We start from the raw sequence: 24704 nt of genomic DNA, 5'->3' as shown, positions 1-24704 counted from the left end.
GAAGCTATAACAATTACGGGCATTGAAGGGAGCTGTGCCTATGGAATATCTATGAGTAGCTGATGCGGAGGACTTATCCCTCATAACTAAAATAAACGAGACCCTCTTAGTTGAATTAATATTACAAAGGGCATAATTTTAAAGCTATTTTTTTTAGGAATCTTCAACTTAAGGGTAAAAATTAACGTATTATCATAAGATAATATTATGTCACAGTTAAAAAATATCGTATCACTATTGTGTTGATTTCTAATGACGACTGCTCAAAATAAAACTAAAATTAGGTAATTACAATGGAACTAAAGTGACAATTAAGTGACTAAATATATAATTTACCTTAAAATTAAATCGATTTCTAATGACACCGAAAAACATCAAGAGATAGGTTTGCAAAAAGAGTCAACGTCGGTCAACGGTTAACGATAGTTGTCAACGATCAACTGTTGGGTCCAGTTGGATCGATTTGGTTCGGTTTAATTGGGCTAGTTTGGATCGGTTCGATTATGGTCGGTTGAGTTGGACGGGTAACGGTCGGGTAAGATAGGATCGAATAGGGTCGGATCAACGGGTCAGGTTGACCCGAGACTATCTCCACGTGCAATAGCGGCATGTAGGGGCAAGTGCAAGGTCCAAATGGCTTGAAAAAATTCCTAAATTGTTTTAAAACGTTTGAAGGCACTTACATAACTCGGATGGAGAGCTTGATATCAACTCACCAAAAAATTGCAATTGTTCACCCATTCATACGTCGTGGGCAACGATATCGAAACTTACACCGATGAACTAGGGAAAATGCAAGAACTCCAATAGTATGGATGGTACACTAAACAGAGGTCGACGACGAAGCATCGTTTAAAATTTTCTCGAGAAAGTTTCTAAAAATGGAAAGCTTGAGAGGGAGAGGGGATTTTGGTTTATAGAAATGAAACCCGCTGACATTGTGGGTTTTAAACCCACCCATAAGGAAAATGGTAAAAGCATGTCGTTGGTCCTCAAACTTTTGAAACTTTATGATTTAGACTCAACTTTAATTAATAATTCATTATAGTCCCCAAATTTAACCAAAATTTCATTAATAAAGTTTTCTCGATAAAGTTTCTAAAAATGGAAAGCTTGAGAGGAAGAGAGGGGGATTTTGGTTTCTAGAAATGAAACCCGCTGTTTCTGGGGGTTTTAAACCCACCCATAAGGAAAATGATAAAATCATGTCATTGGTCCTCCAACTTTTGAAACTTTCTGATTTGGACTCAACTTTAATTAAAAATTCATTATAGTGTCCGAATTTAACTAAAATATCATTAATCCCCAAAATTTTAGCCTCAAAATTGGGGCACTACAATTTTTGGTTTATTCTTTTAGGATTAGATTTGACATCATCACTGTTGATCAAGACGACACTTTATTTGTTATCATGCTAACATTTTCTGTGTTAGACACTCGGATTGGATTTGAATACGCGATTTGCGTTCATGAATAGTATTTTCAGGTCGCTCAATTCTGATTTGAGATTTATCGGTGGCCTTTCAATTATTTCATTCGTTTACCTATGCGGTTATATTTGTTTGTATATATCTTTTATCCGTATTTATTTAATTAGATTTTTAACATTTTTTGATATGGTATTTTTAATTTTAAAGTGACTGATTTAATCGTATTTAGTAAAATATTTTTATTATACATTTAATTTACGGTTGTGATTATAAACTTTTATTATAATTTGAATATTTTTTAATTTTAATAAAATTAGTGGACGCTACAAGAAAAATGAAAAATTATTGGGTTAGTGGAATGAGCAAATCGACTATGATGACGTGCTGGCGGCTAACTCCATTTTCTTGAATATTAAGTTGGTTAGACCAACAATCAGTTGATCTAGTAAGATAAGGTACTAATTCCCTTAAGCAATGTCAGGTGTTCGAATTCTGATGTTTGCGAATGGAGCAAACTAGGTTAGGAGAGTCTCCTTCGTTTCTGCAGTATCTGATCTGAATTAATCGATCAATAGATCAGATATCAGTAATTAATTCAAAAAAAATTAGTTAGACAAAACAATTCTCTTCTCTCTCTCTCTATTTCTTATTTAATTAGGGGACATAAATATATTTATATAAAAATGGGCAATAATTTTGTCACATCATGCATTCGTCGGTCTTTTTCCGTCTACTGTCTTCTTGCATTTGTAGCTGGAAATTTAGAACGACGAAGATTGGATATAATTATTATCTACAAAACAAGAATAAAAAACTCACATTAATATTTATCTGAAACTATTATAAAAATGTTAATTAATTTCAAAGAGTCATAATAATACCTTTTTTTTGTATTTTTTTCTAATCTATATAACTAACAAATAAAAAAAATATTTTTATTTTCTGAAAAGTAATTATTATTTTAATTTATACCTATTAAGTCATTCATTGTCATTGTTGATTTATGTTTGGGTAAAGTACACAAATGGTCCATCGTCTATTAAAAGTTACAAAATGATCCCCCGTTATAGGGTTACTTTGTTGAGTCTCCCGACTATTAAAATTTACAAAATGATCGCTCAATTATTAATATATTCCACACTCAACATTTTTCGTTAAAAATAATGATGATAAGCTGAGCTGAATGTTAACCAATTGACCAAGATATAATATTTGTTTGAGAAATTAGAATTAAATTTTATCACATCACATTCAGAAGGTTAACGTCTAACTTACACTGTTATTGATTTTTTAACAATAAAAGACGAGTTTAGAGCATACGAATAGTCAAATATCCATTTCGCATCTTTTAACATTTGAGAGACTAAATAAAATAACAACTTATAATCGATCGATCATTTTTATTTTTAAATAAGTTTTAATATTTAATATGTATTTGTATTTGTCATGAGGTTATTAGGTTTCTCTTAAAAGATAATTTTATCATGCAAAGTGTTATTGTTTTTGTCGAGTTTGTCATCTTTATTTTTTTCATATTCTCTTAAATAAGTGTAATAATTTTTTTTATAAAAGTATAATATTTTTATTTGATGTAAGTTAAAATATTAATTTTATTTTAAAATGTTTTTAATATTTCTGATTGAGCAAATATGAAGAATGTAAAATTTTTAATTCACCAAAAAAATGTTAAATTTTTTTTTATTGCTCACAACCGAAAATGTTATATTTTATATAACATTTTCGGTTACGTCTATTCACGAATGTTACTAAACCTTAAATTAGATTATTGTTTCTTACGCTCTCCATTTGTTTTTCTTTTATTACAAAAAAATAAAAATAAAAAGACAATTATTTTTAGTAAACTAATTGATAATAATAATCTTAATATTTAGTTAGTTTTAGGTTACTTGGCTTGGGTTCTAGACCAAACTTAAAAGTTGACAGATTACAAACTTATTTACGTTCCCTGTCTATTATGGACCTTTAAAAGATAATTTTTTTAAATTTGACCATAATTATTTTAAACAATAAAATTTTATAAATATATATCTGAAAACTATTTTATTTAAAGTTTTTAAAATATTCTTTTATATTTTTTTTAATAGTGAGTCACAGTTAAAATATTAACTAAAAAAATTAACAGATGAAAAATTTAGTGGAAAAAAGGAAGTACGTTATTTTAATTTAGAGACAATATTAAAATTACTTCAACGTTTGAACATATAGTTATTTTTATCTGATTTTTTATTATTTTATTTTGAAATAAGATAATTATTTATTGGAATGAAATTTATTAATGATTAAACGTGATATATTTTATGTATCAAAAGTGTTATTGTAACATTATCATATATATATATATATATATATATATATATATATATATAAGTAATGACATGACATATACTATATGTCTAAAAATGACAATATGCTACATGTCATATGTAGGGTAGATGCATTAAGTCCCCATAAAGGTCAATTACATCCCATTATTTTGTTAAATTTAGTTTAATGTGTTAAGAAAAAATAAAAAAAATTACAGACCCATTATTTAAAAAATAAAACTTTGAACCTCATTCTTAAATTATAGTTTCGTCACGGGTCATGTGTACACAAATGACGACATGACATATATCACATGATATATGTTATGTGTCTAAAACGATGATATTCATATCATCATTTATGGATACGTCACAGTGTCACATTAACACTTAGTATCAAGGATGGACCTATATGGGGTGGGTGAAGGCGGTCGCCACCTAAAAATTTAAAATTATAATGTATTTTATATTTTTTTTCTTTTGTATTTTCTGTTGAAAATCTTTTTTCGCTCCTCTAAAATTCTATAAGTTAAAGTTCACCCTTGCTAGAATTTTATAAGTTCAAGCTCGCCTCCTAACATAAGATATTGTGTTAGTCCCTGCTTAGTATATATAGAATATACTACGTCAACAATAATTGTTTATCATTATTCAACTACCGAATTTTGTCCAGACAGAGGCCATTTGGCTTCAAAATGAAATGTTAAAGACATTAAAATATTTAAAAATACTAATTTGTGTCTAAATAACTATTTGATCAAATGTTAAGAATAAAATATAACATTATATCATTAATTTATTCATGTTTCATTTATTCAGTTAGTTTACCTAATTAATCTATAACCATTGAGTGATCACAGTAGTTAAAAGAGTGTTATTTTCTCTTGAGGTCCTATGTCCGAGCATGTAATATCCCGAATCTCAGGTCAGTAGTTCGGGTTAAACCGAGACCCATAAGTTGAGCCCATTAGATTTCCTATACCATTTTTTAAGAGTATTGGGCTTAGGTTGGCCAAAAAGTTAAAGGTTAGTGGTGGTTTTAAGTTAGGTAAAAAATGAGAGAGACCAAATTAGCAATTTACTCATAGTCAGTTTTAAATGATAAAAATCCTTTTATATTAGGCGTTTTCACGTGAAACCCATACCCACCCAAAACTATCTTATTTTGTCTCTTCATTTCCTCCCAATAGAAAGCTAAAATGTAGAAGCTTTTTGAGATTTCCAAGTCTAGTTGAATCAACCAAGGTAAGAGTCTTAATCTCATTTCCTCAAGTTTCGTTTTGAACCCCTAATATTAAGTTTCGAGCATGGTTTTAAAAATTGGGGTTTTTAAGAAATGTTACAGAAATCAAAGGATTCAAGTTTATTTTAGTAAATTTGAGTTGTTTGTAGCATCCTTAATCTTGTTTTAAGTCTTACATAAGTTAGTAAACCCTTTTTCTTGCATTTATTTGTCTAAGGAAATTGGTGTTAGTTCAAGGGCCAGAGGTAATAAGAAAGTGAATCCTAGTTGATTCAAGAGGAGTTTTAGCAGCCAATGAGGCCAGGTAACACACTCACAACTCATTCATACCCTTAGTGGGTCATTAGAATTGCAAGATAGTTTGAGAGTTGAGTTTGAGCATCTTGAGTAGATTTTCATGGTAGATTCGTATTAAAGTTATTTGAGCATGTTTTAAGCCTTATTTATGATCCCTATAATCACATAAGACTTAATAACTAATTGGGAAACCTTAAGGTAGGAAATTTGGTAAGTTCAAGAGGCAAATTTGTGCTTAAATAAAGTATTTTAGGGTTGGTATCGATACTGAATGAAGCAATATCGGTATTGTTCATTAGAGAAGCATAAAATTAAGAGTTTTTGAAGAATAATGTCGATACCCTTACAAGAGTATTGATAATGGGGTTCAATATCAAGATCGAAAGATTTGGTATCAAGACCAAGATTCTAGTAGGCTATTTTGGTATCGGTACTATAGGGAGTATCGATATCTAAGGTCCCAGTATCAATGCTCACATATGAATATCGATACTCTCTCTTTCTTTTAATGCATTTCAGTTGGGGTTTTGATACCTTGGAGAGGGTATCGATACTGAAAGGTCAATATCGATACCAATGTTAAGAAATGAGGCTTTAAATTCAAGAGGAGTTATAGAAGCAATTGAGGTTTCCCAAAAGCTTTAATTGCTCTTAAATAAGACTACAAGTGAGAACAATAATAATTATTTAATTCAAACTTAGAAACACAATAAAGTTAAGTGAAATAAAACTAGCCTTGCTTGAATGCTAGGGAAATGATCAAGACACCCGAGTTCCTTTTGTAAAGCTAGCAGAGTCAAAAGTATAGATTTAGTCTGGATATATCCTTAGAGAGTGCACAAGGCACTTTAAGATGACTAACTAAGGCCAAGGCCTGATACTCGCAAAGGGGTGGGTTAGTCAAGGGTGTGGTGTCCAATGCAGAGATTCTGGGGACCTCATCCTCGGTAGACTAAAGGGGTGTGTGAGTTTCGAGATGTAGAACCCGCAGCCGCACCATGATAACTACCATAGAGTAAAGAGTGAGTATACAAGTATACTCACTAAAGCAAAACAACATGCTTGATAGCTTGAGCATTTCATTGATACACTTTTAGTATGTTATAGTTGTTAGTGTGACACTAAGTTAGTTAGCTCAACGTTTGGAATTTGTTTCCTTACACATATTAGGTGGGGCAGTTGAGGAGCTTTAGAGTGATCGAGGTCCAAACCAGAGCAGATCATGGTACGTCTCAATATTTTGAAGGGCATGTATATTTATAAAACTTGTTTTAAAGTTAAGTCATAAATTTATTTTAAGATGGTTTGTATTATTATATTTTTTAATGTAAGTATTTATAAACCCTATTTTAATGTTTTAAGTTGATTTCATAAAGAAAATAGTCAATTTAAAGTAAAAGAAATGAGAAAAAGTTTGGCTAGCCACTTCGATGATTCTGTGTAATACCCTAATCGATCGACTGTATATCATATTGGTGTAGGGTGTTACAGAGTGCTGCATTTGTAGGATGTATGTTGTAGACACCCGTTTTTATCCGGCTCTCCAAAAACATTATATTATATTATATTATATTAATATTTTTTTTATTTTGCATAACCCATGTTCAAAACCCCCCACTTCCCCTTCTTTTGCTCACTTATGAATCATTTTTTTAAAGTTTTGATGGGTCCCAAACTCTGCCACGTCCAACAAAACGAACGAAGATGCAACTGCTTGTTATTAAATCTTAACCAAGCAGTCGTTTCTCATTACTCTACACTCCTCAAATTCTCTCATTTTTGGGTATTTTCTATGATATTTTCTTTCTTTCTCATGGACGTGCATGTGAACTTGTCCTTAAAGACCAGCCTTCGTGGTTCCGTGATTCCCGGGCAGTTAATGAACGTGTTGTCCACCGAAACAAAAGGAACCATTGAACTACTTTATATGCAGCTCTATGCGCCAAATCGATGGGGAGGGTAGAACACAGTCTAGACTTTTGGTATTATCATCATCGTCCCCAATCAACCATGCAAGCCTTTAAACCTTCATCTCTTCGAGCTTCCTCTCCTTTCCCTCTCTTGTTGCTCCAACGTCACAGCCTTTAGTCTTCCAGCTTTCAGTTCACTGCCTCACTGTAGGACAAGGAGGAGCGCGCTTCACTCGACCAAAGGTGTTTCACCGCAATATCCGTTTAGCTAGTCTAAACAACGGATCGATCCAGACTTAATACGAGGGGTCGTTGCTCTGGTTCAACACCATCGGAGGAATCGACTTTGGATTCTGAAAGAAACTGCTTCTGTCATCCTCATCTTCCTTCGTTTAGTTCACCGACGCTTCAGCCTCTTGCCTCGGGTGGACGACACAGTGATAATAATGCTCTTTACTTTTCATGGACAACCTCCATAGTCCTTTGTGGTTGGGCACGTTGCGCTTAAAACAGGGGTTGAAATTTTTTTTGTTGGCTCTCTGGAAAGTTGCATTTGATTTACGTATTTATTTATTGGTTCTGATCCATTTCATTGGATCCTTTTATTATTATTATTATTATTATTATTATTATTTTGCGTTCATTGAATTTTCTGGTTCCTTGTATTACCGTCTTCTTCTTCTTCCTTGGTTCTTCTCGAAAGTTCAAGTTCGAAGAAATGGCGGAGCGTGCTTTCACTCGCGTACACAGCCTCCGTGAGCGTTTGGATTCCTCACTTGCTGCCCACAGGAACGAGATTCTGGCCCTGCTTGCAAGGATCGAAGTTGTTTTCTGAACACCGGCATTTATGGGTCGTCAGGCTCTTTCTCTTACAACTTGAAGAAGCTGCCATTTATGGGAACAAACAGGAGCCTGCTTCTTCCCTTGGTATTGTGCCTCACAAAGGACATGATTCACTTGAAGTTAATGAAGATATACAGTTGGCCCTAGCTCACCAATGTTGCATGATTATGACATGTGCACTACCAAAAATGAAGAAGCCCTTCAAATTGAGCCTCGTTTTGCTGAGTGTTATGGAAACATGGCAAATGCTTGGAATAATGTTGCCATTCAGTACTACATGATTGCAATCGAGCTTCGGCCTAACTTTGCTGATGCATGGTCAAATTCAGCAAGTGCTTACATGCGAAAGAGAAGATTTAATGAGGCTGCACAGTGTTGTCGTCGGGCTCTGCAATTAAATCCTCATTTGGTTGATGCTCATAGTAACCTTGGAAATCTAATGAAGGCGCAAAGGACAAGCAATTCTTATATGATATTGTTGCAAACGGGCGGAATGGAATTGATGTTGATGGAGACAATGCGAGTTTTGGGTGACGAGGTCTGCTATCGTGCTAAAGACTGTTAGTATCACCTGTTTCATTTATTTGCGAAGCACATGTTTACTTTTGCCTTTAGTTCTTTTTATGAACTCCTGCTTAATATTTGTAATGGGTGCTAGATCTTAGCATCCACAAATTATATGCTACTCGTGCTGAACTTTATCTAACTGTTATTCCACTTTAGAGATATTTTTCAACCAATCAAAAGTAAGTAATTTAATTTTCTTTCAAAGTAAAAGAAAATAAAGCTTTTAAAATAATTTATTGTACGTATATGTTAAATTAGTACATCTAATTGTGGAATTACATATTTAGATATAAAACAATTCAACTCAATCATTTAATTATTATGTATAAATGCTGAATTTAACAATGATAATTTCTATTTTTATTATAATTTATTTTGTATTCATAGAATGAATCAACGTGGTCGGACTCGGACCACAGGGGAGTTGTGACATTGTCTCACATCAGCTTTTGCGGTACAGTTTTGGATTTTTATAATTTTTTCCCGGCAAGAGTAAGATATTTGACTTTTATTTATTTTTGAGGAAAAAAATAATCTCCTTAGCAAAATTTTATTTATTTTTATTAATATGAGATAAATATTAGATAATATTTATTTAAAAAAAATTCATAATTATTCAAAGATAATATTATTTAATTATTTATTTGACTTTAACCATTGCTTTATAATAATTTTAATTTATAGAAAATTGAAACTCTTGTCTTTGAGTTTGACACTAAATAAAATAGTGAAGAAAGATGATTGAAAGAATGGACAACCGGAGAAGATAAAAGGGGGATCCTCTTCGTTCGTTTACGTAAACCCACAGTACAGAGAGACAGAGAGGGAGAAGCTTTCAGAGATGGCTACTCATAGCAACGGCAATTCCAATCACACTGAATCCTCCTTCAAGGTTCCGCCGATAAAATTCACCAAGCTCTTCATTAATGGCGACTTCGTCGATTCTGTTTCAGGTACCTTTCTTTTCCTTCGAGACACGAACGGAACCGCTCGCCTCTTTTATTCGGTGTTTCTCGCGTTTGTCGTTTCCGGAGCTTTTACGATTTCGTTTTTGAATTAGGAATATGAGCGATTGTATTGCCGTTGTTTACCAGGGAAAACGTTGGACACGATTGATCCGAGAACAGAGGAGGTGATTGCAACAGTCTCCCTCGGCGATGCGGAGGATATTGATTTGGCTGTTAAGGCGGCGCGTCACGCCTTCGACCACGGCCCTTGGCCTCGCATGTCCGGCTCGGTGAGTTCCACTATTTCTTTAGATTATTCAATAATCAAGTTATTCACACAATTCGAATCATAAACTTTTGTTGAATCAGAAACATGTTCTTCTCTAGTTTAGTATTCTCGACTCGTCTAACTTATTAATTTATTGTTGATCGAATATGATTGATTCCATTACTATTACCATATCCTGAAAGGTCTTGAACGTATCGGTTGACGTTTTCCCAACGGCCGGACAGTGGACAAATTTCCAGGGTGGCGTTGGTTATTTCCAGGTTTCACGTGTCACTCTATGGCTCATAAATCAACGCCACCAAAAAGGACAAAATTGCACAGTCTAGAATAGTTTAGGATGACTTATGTAATTACCCCACTAACTGTTCGGTGTAAATGAAAGAGCCTATTCCCTACACGCCTCTGATATCGATTGATATCAAGTCAACTCAAATCGAAATAAGTTATCCAAATATATCGGGATAATTCAATAATTATATTTTGTATTTAAATATTTTACAGGAAGATAAATGAACACGTGTACACTTCTCATTGGTTGTGATATATGAATTTATATTGATGTGTTTTATATATTTTTTAAATTGAATAACTTTGTTTTCAATTGGGTGACATCATGCCACTGACTAATATTGTATTGGATATTAATTATATATATACAATTTTATGTATCAGAATAGCAACTCTGTATCAAAATACACATCGGAACTTTCAGTTTGCTACTGTGTTAGTACGTTATTTTTTACTCATCCTCTCAAATTTGATATTATAGGAGCGAGGATTGATCATGCTGAAATTCGCAGACTTGATTGAAAAACACGCAGACGAATTAGCTGCATTAGATGCCGTTAATGGAGGCAAGGTATTTTTTCTTTGCAAGGTGATTGATGTTGCCGGAGCTTCGAAGGCATTGCGTTACTATGCCGGTGCAGCCGACAAAATCTACGGAAAATTATTAAAATTGTCCAAGGGACTTCAGGGCTACACTCTCAGGGAACCTATTGGCGTTGTAGGGAGTATAATCCCTTGGAATTTCCCCACTGTCATGTTCTTCATGAAGACTGCTCCGGCATTAGCTGCCGGCTGCACTATCGTCCTCAAGCCGGCTGAACAGACTCCTCTTTCGGCCCTTTATTACGCTCACCTTGCCAAGCTGGTAATCAATGTTGAAATCGATTTTTTTACCTTTCAATGTTGCATTCATGGCTTGGTGTTTTGATTTGGTTGTGTTGAGAACAGGCTGGTGTCCCTGATGGAGTGCTCAATGTTGTGAATGGATATGGGACATATTGCTGGAGCTGCCATTAGCTCTCATATGGACGTTGATAAAGTGAGATATTGATTTGATTTTTTTCTTGTACGAAGTTTGCATCGGCGTTAATGTACCTACCGTGTTTGGTTTCCCAGGTGACTTTTACCGGTTCAACGGAAGTCGGACGGAAGATAATGACGGCAGCAGCAGCAAGTAATCTGAAGCCGGTGTCACTTGAATTGGGAGGCAAATCACCTTTGTTGATATTCGATGATGCTGATATTGACCAGGCTGCAGAAATTGCTTTCAGAGGCTTGTTTTTCAACAAAGTAAGTGACTTCTACAATCGAACCTCAATCCGGCTTCGGCATTTTTGATTTCGAATGTAATAACACCTTTGTAATCTGATACGTTTTGCAGGGAGAAATTTGTGTGGCGAGTTCTCGTGTTTTTGTTCAAGAAGGTATTTATGAAAAAATTGAAAAGAAATTGATAGAGAAGGCAAAAGCAACGGTTGTTGGTGACCCTTTTGACCCTAATGTTCATCAAGGACCACAAGTAAGCTATGTTATATTCATTATGCAGTCCCCTTTAGAACCCTGGAATTTTATGATCAATGCAATGCCTTTTCATATGCCGTCTCAGACTGATAAGAAGCAATTCGAGAAGATTTTATCTTACATTGAGCTCGGAAAGAGAGAAGGAGCTACGTTGTTAACCGGGGGCAACTGTGTCGGCCAGAAGGGATACTACATCGAGCCAACGATATTTGCCGATGTTAAGGTAAGACAACATGAAGACAATGTTGTCGTTGGAGCTTTGATTTAGATTTCTAAACCAATATGATGTCTTGCGCTGTAACAGGACGATATGACCATAGCAAAAGAAGAAATCTTTGGACCAGTGATGTCGTTGATGAAGTTCAAGTAAGCAGTGTTTTAATCTCAAACTAAAGTTCTATTCGTAGTGAACCAAGTACATAATTTTGAGTTTCCCCCCCCCCCCCACACAGAACAATGGAAGAAGGAATCAAGAGAGCAAACAACACGACTTATGGCTTGGCAGCTGGGATCATAACCAAGAACCTGAACGTCGCCAACACCGTGTCGAGGTCGATCCGTGCCGGCGTCGTCTGGATCAATTGTTACACTGCATTTGATGTAGATTGCCCTTATGGTGGATACAAGATGAGTGGCTTCGGAAGGGATTATGGTTTGGATGCTCTTGACCAGTATCTTCAAACCAAATCTGTGGTAACGCCCGTTGTCGATTCTCCCTGGTTCTAGACCCTCGTATACCCGTGATGGGGTTTTATGAGCATAAATAATCATTCAGTTGTTATATTACTCTATAATTTAGGAAATAAGCCAACAATTATGTTTTGATTAGGGAAACACTATTTGCCCTCGTGATATAAAGTTAATTTATTTTCTTCGATTGAAATATGTGCTGATTATTTATTATTTTTTAACAATTCGAAATTGTTATAATTTAAGTGAAGGATATAGTTTGAGGCCAAAAAACCAAATCGAAGCTGAACTTTTGTGGCGAGAGTAACGAAAATCGAGCGCTTTTATTATTTCATGACAATAATTCAGTACAATTGGATCATTTGATGAGGACCCAAACAACAATGGCACAAACACAAACTTATATGTCCAAAACTACGTCGGTCTACCGATTCTTTTGCCTCGTAATTTAACGCCGAGAACCCTTTCAATTTTGGCAAGCACGGCCTGGTTCGGCACCGCCTTCCCGTTCTCGTACTCTTGAACCACCTTGAGCTGCTCGTTTATCTGTTTAGCCAACTCCCACCAGGCTCATCTTCTTCTCCAACCGAGCCTTCTGTATAGCTTGCCTCACATCCGTCGTTTCCCAGTCCAGAGCCGCCGCTTCGTCGAGCTTCCTGGCGTCAATCACCGGCCCCGCGGCTTTCTTGTTGGATCCGGCGTCGAATTTCTTCACCGCCTTGTCCGCTGTGCCCGGCCGGAGAGCTTTATTCACGGCCTTGGGATCGCGGAGATCCTGAGACTTGGGCTTCGACTCGTGGGGCACAACGGCTCCACCGAATCGGCTCGGCATTGTTTGAGGATGATGATGTGATTTAAAACTGCTTCACAAACGAAGGCAAATGTTTATCGTGGCCGAAAAAAACTCATAGATCGGAGCTTATATAGAGGTCCAGACTCAAGAATGTTCTTGCGGTTTTTAATATCTTCAAGGTTCTTTGCTAACTCACTTATGAATACAATGACGTGGCAGAGTCTATAGAAGATTTTCGGGTAATTTAGGGAATAATTTAGAATAGAAATCATAGCTTGAGGACTTCCTATAAATGAACTCTTGGTCAAATGTCAAAATTTAGATTTGGGGGAGCAGAAAAGAGTGTCAAATGTCAACATATGTTGGTCAAAATTTAGATTTGTATTCTTCAACCTCTTGGTCTCTTATGGATACCTTCCTTTCTGCATCTATAAATTGGTTTAAGTTAAGCATGTTATGAAGTTTGTGTTTATTTTCTGATGTCATGGTTACCTAATCCAACAATAATTTTCTATAAAAGGGAGATTCTATGAGCTCTACGGGATAGATGCTGAAATTGGGCACAAGGAGCTTGACTGGAAGACGACGGTAAGCGGAGTGGGCAAATGCCGCCAGGTGACTTATTATCTAGTTTTCATTCTTGCAATGGTCTATCAGGATTCAGAACGTTATCTCTATATATGGCCTTTCAAAACAGTGGTGGTGTAGATGCTATAGTCATGATATCTTTCTCTATATTCAGGTTGGTATACCAGAAAGAGGAATCGATGATGCTGTTCATAAGCTGGTTGCTCGTGGGTAATAATGCTGAGGAGATTTGTGGTTGTCTTCATCCTCGTCTGTGTATACTATGTCTTAGAATCCTTCAAAATAAAATATTCGATGCATGGTAGAAAGCGCAAAGAGGAAATAATGATCCATGCTCTTGGTCATCTTTTAGACAGCGGCATGTTGAATTCTAGACGGTGCCTCGTCTGTGTATTCTAGACGTGTGGAGCAGTTAGAGACATCTGAGCAAGCAAAAGCTAGGGGTGCAAATTCTGTAAGTTTTTCATGTTGCATGTCATTCTTTTTCTACTCTTTGGTATGCTATCCTTTATGTGCTTTGATATTGCACTTCAGAGAATGCTTGTGTATTTAATGTGAGACCATGGCTCTGTCAATAGCTTGTCTTAATAGTTGAAGTGATCACCCCATCAACAGCAGTTGATTGCAACATTGGACCTGATGCTGTTCATCTACTTGCCATGAAGGAGGCTGGTTGTGCACATATTTATGCATTTAAATAACTAGTTTTTCAGTATCTGCTGATTGAATGTGTCTAGTCCATCTCTAAAATCCTTTATCTCTTTTTATTTAATTTTTACTTTATCTCTGCTGATTGAATGTATGTATGAAAAGAACGAAGACATGCATGACTTGAAACATGAACACAAGCTAAAAATGAATTTAATTGAAAAATAATATGTTGAGGGGTATTATTGTAATTATCCCTACATATATAAGGTAAAATTGTATTTTTTCCCGGGGTCGGGTCGGGTAATTTTCACCTTAAACCCGTACCTAACCCAACCATAACTCAACTAGGGTTGTTCATGGAAGGCTAACTGTACCGTTTAGCCTAAACGGTCGATTAGTCGTTATAACGGTTATGAGTTTTTTCTAACCGTAACCTAACCATTAAAAAATGATTAATCGCTAATGGTTAATCGTTATTAACGGTTCGGTTACAGGGTAACCTATTACAATTATTTGTCAATTTTTTTTCATAATTCATGCTACAAAAAAATATAGCACTTAACACAATACTTATACCGGTGTAACTGAATAAAACAAAAAAGTGTAATAATTAACACATACTACACCGGAGTAAGTGAATAGAATAAAAAAGTGTAACATTTAACGCGTACTTACAACGGTGTAAGTAAATAAAATAAAAAAGTGTAGCACTTAACACATATTTACACCGATGTAAGTATGTACATCTCCCAATATCTTAGTACCTAACAATAAACATATAATTATATTGGTGTAAGTATGTTTCTATATTTTCAAAGAAAATAAAAAAGTAAAAGTAAAAATAATATATATATATATATATATATATATTAAGTTATTTGTATATAAATTTTATTAAAACTATATATAAATTATAAATAATAAAAATTTATATTAATTTATTTATGTAAAAATATAATAAATTAGAAACATAATTATAAATTTAATTTATTGTAGACCGTTTATCAAAATTTTTTAATCGTAACCTTAACCGTTAATCATAATTTTTCAGTGGTTACGTTAATCGAAATCATTTAATATTAACGGTTTGGTTAATTAACCTGTTAAATATAACGATTATACCGGTTAATGGTTACGGTTAAGGTTTTAGGTTAATTAACCGAATTTTATTTTTTATTAAAAACTCCGACTTGATCTGAATGGATCAAATCGAAACTCGTTGAGTTTGAGTCCAATGTCATCCCTACACGTGTCTACATTTGCCTTTGCCTTGAAGCTAAACCCCAAGTGGATATTAAAATTTCGTGCCCCTTTTTTGCTGTATTTCAGACATTGAATCTGTGCCACAATCATTACACAAGTTCATCACAAGAAGGGGAAATTATCACCATAAACAACACTCTTTGACCCCACAATTATCCTCTAATTACAATTATCCTCTAATTGCTTGCTCTCCAACGAACACCTCTACTTAATAGCACCAAACCAGCGATCCACTAGACAACCGCCACCAGCAGCATATAGCTCCAAAACAAAAGCCATTAATTCCTCCAAAAAGCACTTTCGTATCTATATTTGTTGAGAAAATATCAAGATTCCCTCCCATTTCTCGCATTCTTATGATTAAAAGCACTTGAAACAAGGGTGAAATACATCCCGTGTCATTCAATTATTAATTCGGTTACAAAAAAGCCACTTTTTTTAAAAATATATATTACAATTTAGTCACTCAATTAAAAAATTGATACAAACATGACACTCTGCCGTTAAAATTGAAACATTGTCTAATGTAACATGGTGTAATAACAGTTTTGATCCAAAACTAATACTACATTTTATCAGTTTGATCCTGATTGAGTGACTAAATTGTAATTTTTTAAAAAATACGCCATTTATAACCGAACTAATGATAAACGAGTGACATGTGATACGCTTTACCCTTGAAACAATGACTACGAGAGCAAAAGAAGGTATTCAATCATGGTGAATTTGCACACAAGCAAAACAGCAGCAGTGATCTTATTATGCTTCCACTTTGTCACTGATTAACCATTTATACAAATTCCCACTTTCACTCGGCTATTGTAACACACAATATGGCTAGAAGAAGAACACCACAAGCTCTTGAGTCCATCTATCTGATGAACACGGCTGAGATTTTTAGAGAATCCATCAGGCTAATCCTTTTTCACCCGACTCATTTCCATTCCATCTCCGTCTTCCTCTTCTCGCCGATCCCGGCTTCCCTTTTCCTCTCGCATTTTCTCGTCCGTCGTTTCCCCGAAATACCTACATTGGCCACGACAATCGTCCATCGTTTCTTCGGACACCGCCCAAGAAATTTCCCGTCGGAAACGATAGTCCACGTTGTCGTATGCGTCCCTTCTTCGATAACGTTCGCCCTCCTCGGACGAGCCGCCGCCATCCGAGCGGTTTCGGACACTTACAACTGCGTAAACCTCGACGGGAGGAGGCTACTAATGAGGAGCGGTTCGAATTGGATTAAGCTCCTCCACACAAGATCGTGGGAACTCCTCATCATACTAGGCCTATTCGGATCTTTGTCGATCGGTCTAGCAGCGACGCCGAAGATACTTCTCACGTTCGGAATCTGCTCGGTCGAGATCGGATTCTGGGGTGTCCTCGGTATCCTAGGGATACCCTTTTGCCTGATTTTTGCACATGTAATGGTGGTGGGGAACATGGCTAACGTGATATCGGTGCTGGAGAGTGAATATCATGGACTCGACTCAATGTGGAAAGCCAAGCAACTCATGGGAGAGAGACGACAGACAGGGTTGGTGGTGGCTCTGTTGAGCAACATGGGATTGAGGGCCGTCGAGTGTTTGTTTGAGTTGAGGATTCGTAGGGGCATCTGTGCCTGGGAAATCCCTGTGCTGATATCCATGTATTCTTCCCTTCTTGTTCTTGAAACTGTCATGAATGTTGTGTTATATTATGCATGCAAGTCTTGACAAGGAACTATAAAAATCGAATTTTGTTTAAAGGGGTATTTGGTCGTTTTATAGATTAAAGTTGAAATTCTTTAATAAGTAGTATTCTAATTATATAAATCGTGCATGAATTAATTGACCTTGGTGGTAAATGAATTGTTCGTATTCCTTCAGATCTCGAGTTCGATTACCAAAAATACCATGAAAATATGAGAGTTCAATGTCAGACAGTCGAGTGTTATCCTTAAACATGTACTACATTGTAATGTTCGTTATATATCGATAGAGTTATTTTTTATCTTTTTTTTTAAATTTTTGAAAACCTATCTTTACCTAATTAGTAATGGTAAAATCTGTTTCAATTTAAAATGTGTTATAGTCTTTATTTTATTTTTTTTTGGATAAATTGAATTTTATTATCCAAAGAAGCAATACATGCTACAAAAACATAACAATTATATACATCCAAAAATTAGTCTATACCCCAATAGTTACAGAGAGAAGCATTAACATCATCAAGTCTATTAATATTTCTACCAAAAAGTTGGATTCGGACAAATTCCTTGATGATCTTCAAAAGTTGATCCACATCTCTAGTTCGGTTTTGGAAGATTCTTCTATTTCTTTCTTCCCAAATCAAGTAGATATAAGTATTCCATGCAAGCTTCATCACAGTGGAGATGAGTGATTTACCTTTCCATTTTCTACAAGACCAGTCCAGCCTTACTTCCCAAGACATGTGAGTTTTTTGTAATTGAGTGAGCTGTAATATTGAGTTCCACAGAGTTTTAGCAAAATTGCAGTCTGCAAACAAGTGATCTCTAGTTTCTATTTCCTCATTGCAGAAAACACAGAGTCCATCAGTTGGAATTCCCATCCGAGATAGTCTAGCTCGAGTTGGAAGCCTATCAAGAATGGCCATCCAAGTAATCACACTTGCTTTAGGAATATGGAGGGGAAACCAAACCACTTTGTGCCATGGAACCTTGTTATGTTTTTCTCTAATTTCTTCCCATATTTTCTTTGTCTTCGAAATACCTGCATCAAGAATGGGACGGGCATCTGTTCTCAGCTTTAACAGTTTGTTTATACCCCAACTGTTGGTGGGACTTTCACTCAAATCATAAAAATCCTTGTTCTTGATTACATAATGGTTTATCCACGCAACCCAGAGTGAACCTTCTCCAGCAAGAATATTTCGTATGAGTTGAATCATACAAGCCTTGTTCCAAGTTTTGATACTTTTAAAACCAAGACCACCTTAAGATTTTGGGTTGCATATGTTATTCCAGCTGATTCTGGCTCCAACAGCAGATTGGTCAGAACCCTTCCAAAGAAATCTTGCACACAGCTGGTCGATCCTATTTATAACAGATTGGGGAAGCAAAAATTGTCTGCACCAGTAGTTGGAGACATTAAAAAGAACAGATTTAATTAGTTCAAATCTACCAGCATAACTGAGCAGTTTTCCAGACCAGAGGTGCAATTTTGATTTGATATTGTCAATAAGGGGTTGCCAATCTTGGATTTTCAGCTTCCGAGTGACTAAGGGTACCCCTAGGTACCTTACAGGCAAGAAACCTTGTTTAAACCCCGAGATACATTTTATAGCCTCAAGATTTCTGTGAGAAATTCCAGCAGCAAATAGTTCTGTCTTACTAACATTGAGCTTAAGACCAGACATGCAATAGAAATGCTGAAGTACAGTAAGAATACCAACAACAGAATCAAGGCTCCCTTTGCAAAAAATTAAAAGGTCATCAGCAAATGATAAGTGTGTTAGTCCAATTTTATTGCATTTTGGATGAAAACCAAAGATTCTTCTTGCAGCAGCAATGTTGAGGATCTTTGAAAGGATATTCATGGCTAGAACAAATAAAATAGGTGAAAGAGGATCGCCTTGCCTAACCCCCCTCTTATCTTTGAAGTATCCTATCAAGCCACCATTTAATGAAATAGAATATCTAGCTTCCTTGTGACAAGCTTCAATCCAGCTTATGAAAATGTTTGGCAGACCAATAGCCATTAGGATAGCTGAAATAAAATCCCAGTGAAGAGTGTCAAAGGCTTTTTGCAGGTCAATTTTAAGAGTACACCTTGGAGAAATATTCTTCCTTCCATAGCCTTTTACAAGTTCTTGAGCTAGCAGTGTATTATCAATTATAGTTCTTCCTCTAACAAATGCAGTCTGGTTAAGGGAAATAATGTCTGGCAGCAGCTTAGTCATTCTTTGAACAAGGATTTTTGTGATAATTTTGTACACTACATAGCAGCAAGATATTGGCCTGAAATCCTTGACTTTGCTAGGATTTTGGATCTTTGGAATCAAGGCAATGATTGTTGAATTAAAGGCAGGCAGGAGATAGTTTTCCTTGAAGAAAAATTTGATGGCATTAATAACATCTTCTCCAACCACATTCCAAGCTTTCTTGAAGAAAAGAGGAGTGAACCCATCAGGACCAGGAGATTTATCATTTCCTTGATTGAATATAGCTTTTTTAATCTCTTCAGAAGTGGCAATTTTAGAAAGATCAGTAATAGTTTCAGTGGGTAGATTGTATTGAAGCAGATTTTTCAAGAAAAGTGGATCAGTGTTTTGAACACAAGGATCAGCAGACCCAAGCTGTGCTTTGAAGTAATCTAAAATTTCAGAAGCCAATTCATCAAAAGATTCCAGTCTTTGACCTTGTTCATTAATTAGAACTCTGATAGTGTCTCTTTTGTTTTTGTTAGCAATGGCAGAATGGAAGAACTTGGTGCATCTATCACCCTCTTTTATCCATTTAACTTTTGCTTTCTGTTTTAAAAACATATGTTCAGCTTCTTCAAGATTAATCAGCTCCTTTTGGACTTTCAGCTCATTTTCAATAGGACTGACACCTTTGAGAGTTGAAATTTGAATATGTTCAAGCTTAGCTTTCTTGAGATTTACTCTAGCAGAGATATTGCTGTAGAAATATTTGTTTAAAGACTTTAAACAAGGTTTCAGCCGTTTTAATTTTTGAAAAAGCCTCTGCATTGGGTGTCCTTGTGAAGGTTGCTGCCAGGAATTTTGAACTTCAGAAAGGAAATTTTGATGATTTGTCCAGAAGTTGAAGAATTTAAAAGGTTTAGGGTGATTGACTTGGATCTCTTTACTTAACCAGACAAGAGCCATACAATGGTCAGAAGGGCCAGGAGCAAGGAATTCAACAAAAGACTTTTGGAAAGAAGAAGACCAAAGAGAATTGATAAGCACTCTGTCAAGTTTCCTTGCAAGAAAGTTCTCTTTTTGCTTATTACTCCAAGTAAATGAAGGACCAAAATAAGGGTGGTCACAGATATGAAGATCAAATAAAACATCATGAAAATCTTTCATATCAGAAGAGTAGAAAGGCCCTAAAAGATCAAAATCAGAACTTTCTGTAGGATTTAGATAAGTGTTAAAGTCTCCTCCTAGAACCCAAGGGAGAGAGCCAAAAGAGATATCAAGATCTCTTAAATGTTGCCAAAGGAGTCTTCTAGAAAGGCCATCATTGGTCCCATAGATAGCAGATATGATAAAAGGCTCATTATTGAATTTGCATTTAACAGTGATGTTTTGAGAAGTAGATTGATAGAATAAGATATCAATATCTTTCTTCCAGAGAAACCAGATTCTACCATTAGTAGCAGAGTCATAATTGATAATCACACTCCAATCCCCAAATCTAGAGTGAAAGATATTAGAAGATTTTTCAGTCTTTATACGAGTCTCCAACAAACAAAGAATGTCAACTTTGAAAAGTTTGGCTCTATTAAGAACTTTAGTCTGTTTTTGAGGATTATTTAATCCTCTTATGTTCCAAAAGCAAATGATCATTGAGAAGGAGAAATTGGGTCACCCCCTTTATCACTATCAACAGAAGTTTGATCTTTTACAATGTGCTCTTTCTTTTTTAGTTTAAGCTCCTTAAGCAGATTTACAACCCCTAAGGCAACAGACCTAGGTTTTCTACCTTGTACCTCAACAGATGGAGAGTTCTCATCAACATTGTTTAGAATTTCAAAACGGTTAGCTGAACCTTTAAGAGCAATCTTAGATTTAACTTTGAAGAGCAATCTTAGATTTAACTTTGAGAGGTCTCCCTCTGCCTCTTTTAAGGATATGATCAGCAACATTTTCCTTAGCAATGGATGAGATATGAACATTTGATGTTTCCCCTTTAGCAGATTCAATGGTTTTAGTAGAAGGATGGGGAAAATCAGAAGATTCTTCACCAGGATGGATAGAAGAAGAAACAGTTTGGGCTGGAGAAGGAATTTTAACAGGAAGCACAGAATCTGAAACCTTAAGAACATACTTGTTAATAGGGGAATGAGTCAGTGTTTGTGAATGTTCAGACTTGTCCAAGGGAAGAGAAGAGTCTGGATTTGGGACCTGTAAGGTTTCAGTTCCTTCCAAGGAGTTAAAAACTTGATTATCTTTCAAGACAGATTTTTCCTTCCAAACTTTATTATTAGTAGGAGCTAAAGAAGTTTTATTTGAGCAGTTCTTATCAGTGTGACCAAAGGATTTACACCTCCTACAACAACTAGGATACCAGGGAACTTCAACAAAGATGGTAGTGGTCTGACCATTAGCCATGATCACTTCAACTGTTTTTGGAATTTCCTCCTTAACACCTATCTCAATGCAAACTTTAGCAAATTTTAGTCTAGTCTTTGAAGCAGTAACTGAGTCCATGGAAATAGGGTTACCTAGAGCACTAGCAATGTAGCTAAGTCCTTCCCTAGTAAACAATTCAAGAGGAACATTGTACAAATGAATCCATAATGGAAGTCGAGACAAATCAAAGTTAAGCCTTTTAAGATTAGGCTCCCATTTTCTGAGAATTAGTGGCCTATTAAGAATATGCCATGGTCCGTTATCAAGGACCCAATCCCTAGCAGAATCAAAGTTGAATGAAAAAATATATAAATTATTCCCAGCAAGACTGACCTGAACAGAAGCAGTTTTCGAAGCCTGGTTCCATAGATTATCAATAACTCTTTGCAGAGAAAGGAAATTAGGGGCTGACCCGAGGAACTGCCCAACAAGAGCGGACTTCCATTCCGCTGTACCTGCCTCAAAGACCTTAGGAGGAGGTTGGACTATTGGAACCCTATCATTCGATTTTGGGGGGAAATAAGAAAGTTCCTGATTTGCTTGACTCCCAAATAATTTGCGTCAATCCATTGACAAAAGAGAGTGAAGTGAAAACAGAAGACCAGTAGATTTTTAATCGGAAGAAAACATACAAGATCACCGGCGAATCGACGGGAGACTCAGGTTTCATTAGCTCTACTAACGTGCGCCCAGAGAATTCCGTAAACGTGCGCCATTGTCTTTTAATATTATATAGTCTTTATATTATGTCTATGTTATAGATTTAATTTTTTTTTAATTTAATCATATTAATTATGCAGTTTTTATTTTAAAACTTTAAAATTATAAAGATGAAAATTAATAAAATTAAAGTACATAGGTTAAACTCATAATTTATGCATCATATAAAGACTTTTTTCTCAATTTATTATAAAAATCTAAAACATCATTTTGGTTGTTATCGTATCGTTTGTCGTATTATTATACTGATTTTATTTAACAATAAATTGGCGAAAATAAACATAATATCAGAACAAAATGATTAAATTAATTTTTTTCTAAAACTATAATAATTAAAATATGAAAAAAAATTGAACGATAAAAAAAAATTTACCCTAACCTCAAATAAAAACAAACATATGCAACGAACAAGCACAAAAGTGTTTAGTTGTTTCTAGGATGGTATTTGGTCGATCCGATCCGAAAATATGTATTCTTTATCTGAATCCGATCGATCTAAAAATTTTATAATCTCCACCTGACCTGGTCTAATCCAAAAAATATATATCTTTCTCTCGACTCTGACCCGATCAGATAAAAAATAAGGATTTAATTAAAAATAACTTTTTTAAGAAAATTAGATTATTATCCACGGCTCGGGTCGAAGTTTTTCCCCCTCCATCCGAACCCGAACCCAATCGGACCTAACCTCGCCACTTAAAAAATCCAATCCAACCCATCTCAAATCCGATTTTAAAAAAATGACTCTATCAAATCGAATCGAGTCAGTACCGTGGAATTCGAGTTAAATTGTGATCCCTACTTGTTTCCCTCGACATTATTTACTATGGAACATGATTCTCGAGAAAACACTGGAACGGGGAGCTTTGAATGCAAACACGAACCAGTCACGGCATGCCATCAAGCTGGAACACTGCTTTTAAAGCTTATAGCAAGCGGTGAAGCAATTAATCTTCATCTCAACTAATTCCATATTTGGCTTTATAAATGGTGAAAGAGGACACTCCATCGTTGAAGGAAACAAGCAATGGCCGGGAATAGGTTAAAGTGGTGGGTTGCTTTGTGGATTTGTTTGGCGGTGGCATACCAGTGCGTTGAGGGTAGGAAGATAGAGGAGGAGGAGGAGAAGAAGCCACAATGGTTTTTTGATGACAGCCCCAGCTGGGGAACCGGAGGCGGTTTTAGTGGCGGAAACAGGTGGGGTTTTGGCCATTCCTTTAGCTTCGGCAAGGGACTGGGCTTCAGCTTTGGTTTCGGAAGTCCTGGTGCTGGTGGTGGTGGTGGAGGCGGTGGCGGTGGTGGAATTGGTGCCTTTGGAAGGCATAATAACTGGCACCACTATGGAGGTGGTGTTGGTGCTGGTGGAAGTGGTATAGATGAAGGTGGAGGCGGGATAGGAGGTGGTTTTGGTGGAGGAGGCGGCGGTGGTAGAGGAGGAACTGGAAGCGTGAGCCAGAAAGCCCATGTTGAAGAGGAAAAAACATAAGTTCAAATAAGGATGCTTTTAATTACCGTTGCCTCGATAATTGTTTTTATATAGTTAGTATTTCTTATTCCGTATTTATATATTATATTTATGTAATCTATATATTGATTAATTCAGATTAAATATTACAGCGATAATGATGACTTTTTCAATTCAATTTATTTTATTTGTAATTGTGAACCCCTAACCTTATTTAAGTAATTTATTGTCTCATCTCACTAAATCGACTGATTGTTTGTGTATTTATCTATTATATGATCTCTATTATTCAAATTTACATTTAATTATTATGAATATAATACATCATATCGCTAGGGGTGGCAATTGGGTGGGGAAAACCAAAAACTATTGGGATCCGAACCGACTGAATGGTGAATAATCGAAATATTCTCTCACGGGGATGGGGGATGGGGGAAGTTTTATCCCCGAAGTTCAAATGGGAATGGAGACGGAGATTGTTATATCCAAACCGTGGGGATAATCCAACTATACCCATGTGAATAACCGTGGGGAACCCAAAAAATATCCGTAGGAAT

The 24704-nt window shown here is 35.6% G+C and overlaps 3 protein-coding genes and 2 pseudogenes across 3 annotated transcripts; 3 read left to right on the top strand and 2 right to left on the bottom strand.

The window, feature by feature from the left end:
• The first annotated feature begins 9357 nt into the window (after window positions 1-9357).
• Window positions 9358-12534, top strand: LOC120124148 (annotated as a pseudogene).
• Window positions 12535-12653: 119 nt separating this feature from the next.
• LOC120124190 lies at window positions 12654-13280 on the bottom strand (annotated as a pseudogene).
• A 3197-nt stretch (window positions 13281-16477) lies between these two features.
• LOC120124209 lies at window positions 16478-17356 on the top strand. Its single transcript, XM_039142927.1, has one exon. The coding sequence runs from the start codon at window positions 16478-16480 to the stop codon at window positions 17354-17356; it is 879 nt and encodes a 292-aa protein (XP_038998858.1).
• A 451-nt stretch (window positions 17357-17807) lies between these two features.
• LOC120124208 lies at window positions 17808-18551 on the bottom strand. Its single transcript, XM_039142926.1, has one exon. The coding sequence runs from the start codon at window positions 18549-18551 to the stop codon at window positions 17808-17810; it is 744 nt and encodes a 247-aa protein (XP_038998857.1).
• Window positions 18552-23709: 5158 nt separating this feature from the next.
• Window positions 23710-24168, top strand: LOC120124207 (glycine-rich cell wall structural protein 1-like). Its single transcript, XM_039142925.1, has one exon. The coding sequence runs from the start codon at window positions 23710-23712 to the stop codon at window positions 24166-24168; it is 459 nt and encodes a 152-aa protein (XP_038998856.1).
• The last annotated feature ends 536 nt before the right edge of the window (window positions 24169-24704 follow it).

This window comes from Hibiscus syriacus, unplaced genomic scaffold (assembly GCF_006381635.1).
Source record: "Hibiscus syriacus cultivar Baekdansim isolate YM2019G1 unplaced genomic scaffold, ASM638163v2 tig00110415_pilon, whole genome shotgun sequence".
Lineage (NCBI taxonomy): Eukaryota > Viridiplantae > Streptophyta > Magnoliopsida > Malvales > Malvaceae > Hibiscus > Hibiscus syriacus.
Note: the sequence above shows the minus strand (reverse complement) of the source record. Positions and strands in the feature narration are given on the sequence as shown.

Bases quoted from the DNA above. Each gene is read 5' to 3' on its own strand.
- LOC120124209 (XM_039142927.1), top strand. From the start codon at position 16,478: ATGGCTAGAAGAAGAACACCACAAGCTCTTGAGTCCATCTATCTGATG.
- LOC120124208 (XM_039142926.1), bottom strand. From the start codon at position 18,551: ATGATTCAACTCATACGAAATATTCTTGCTGGAGAAGGTTCACTCTGG.
- LOC120124207 (XM_039142925.1), top strand. From the start codon at position 23,710: ATGGCCGGGAATAGGTTAAAGTGGTGGGTTGCTTTGTGGATTTGTTTG.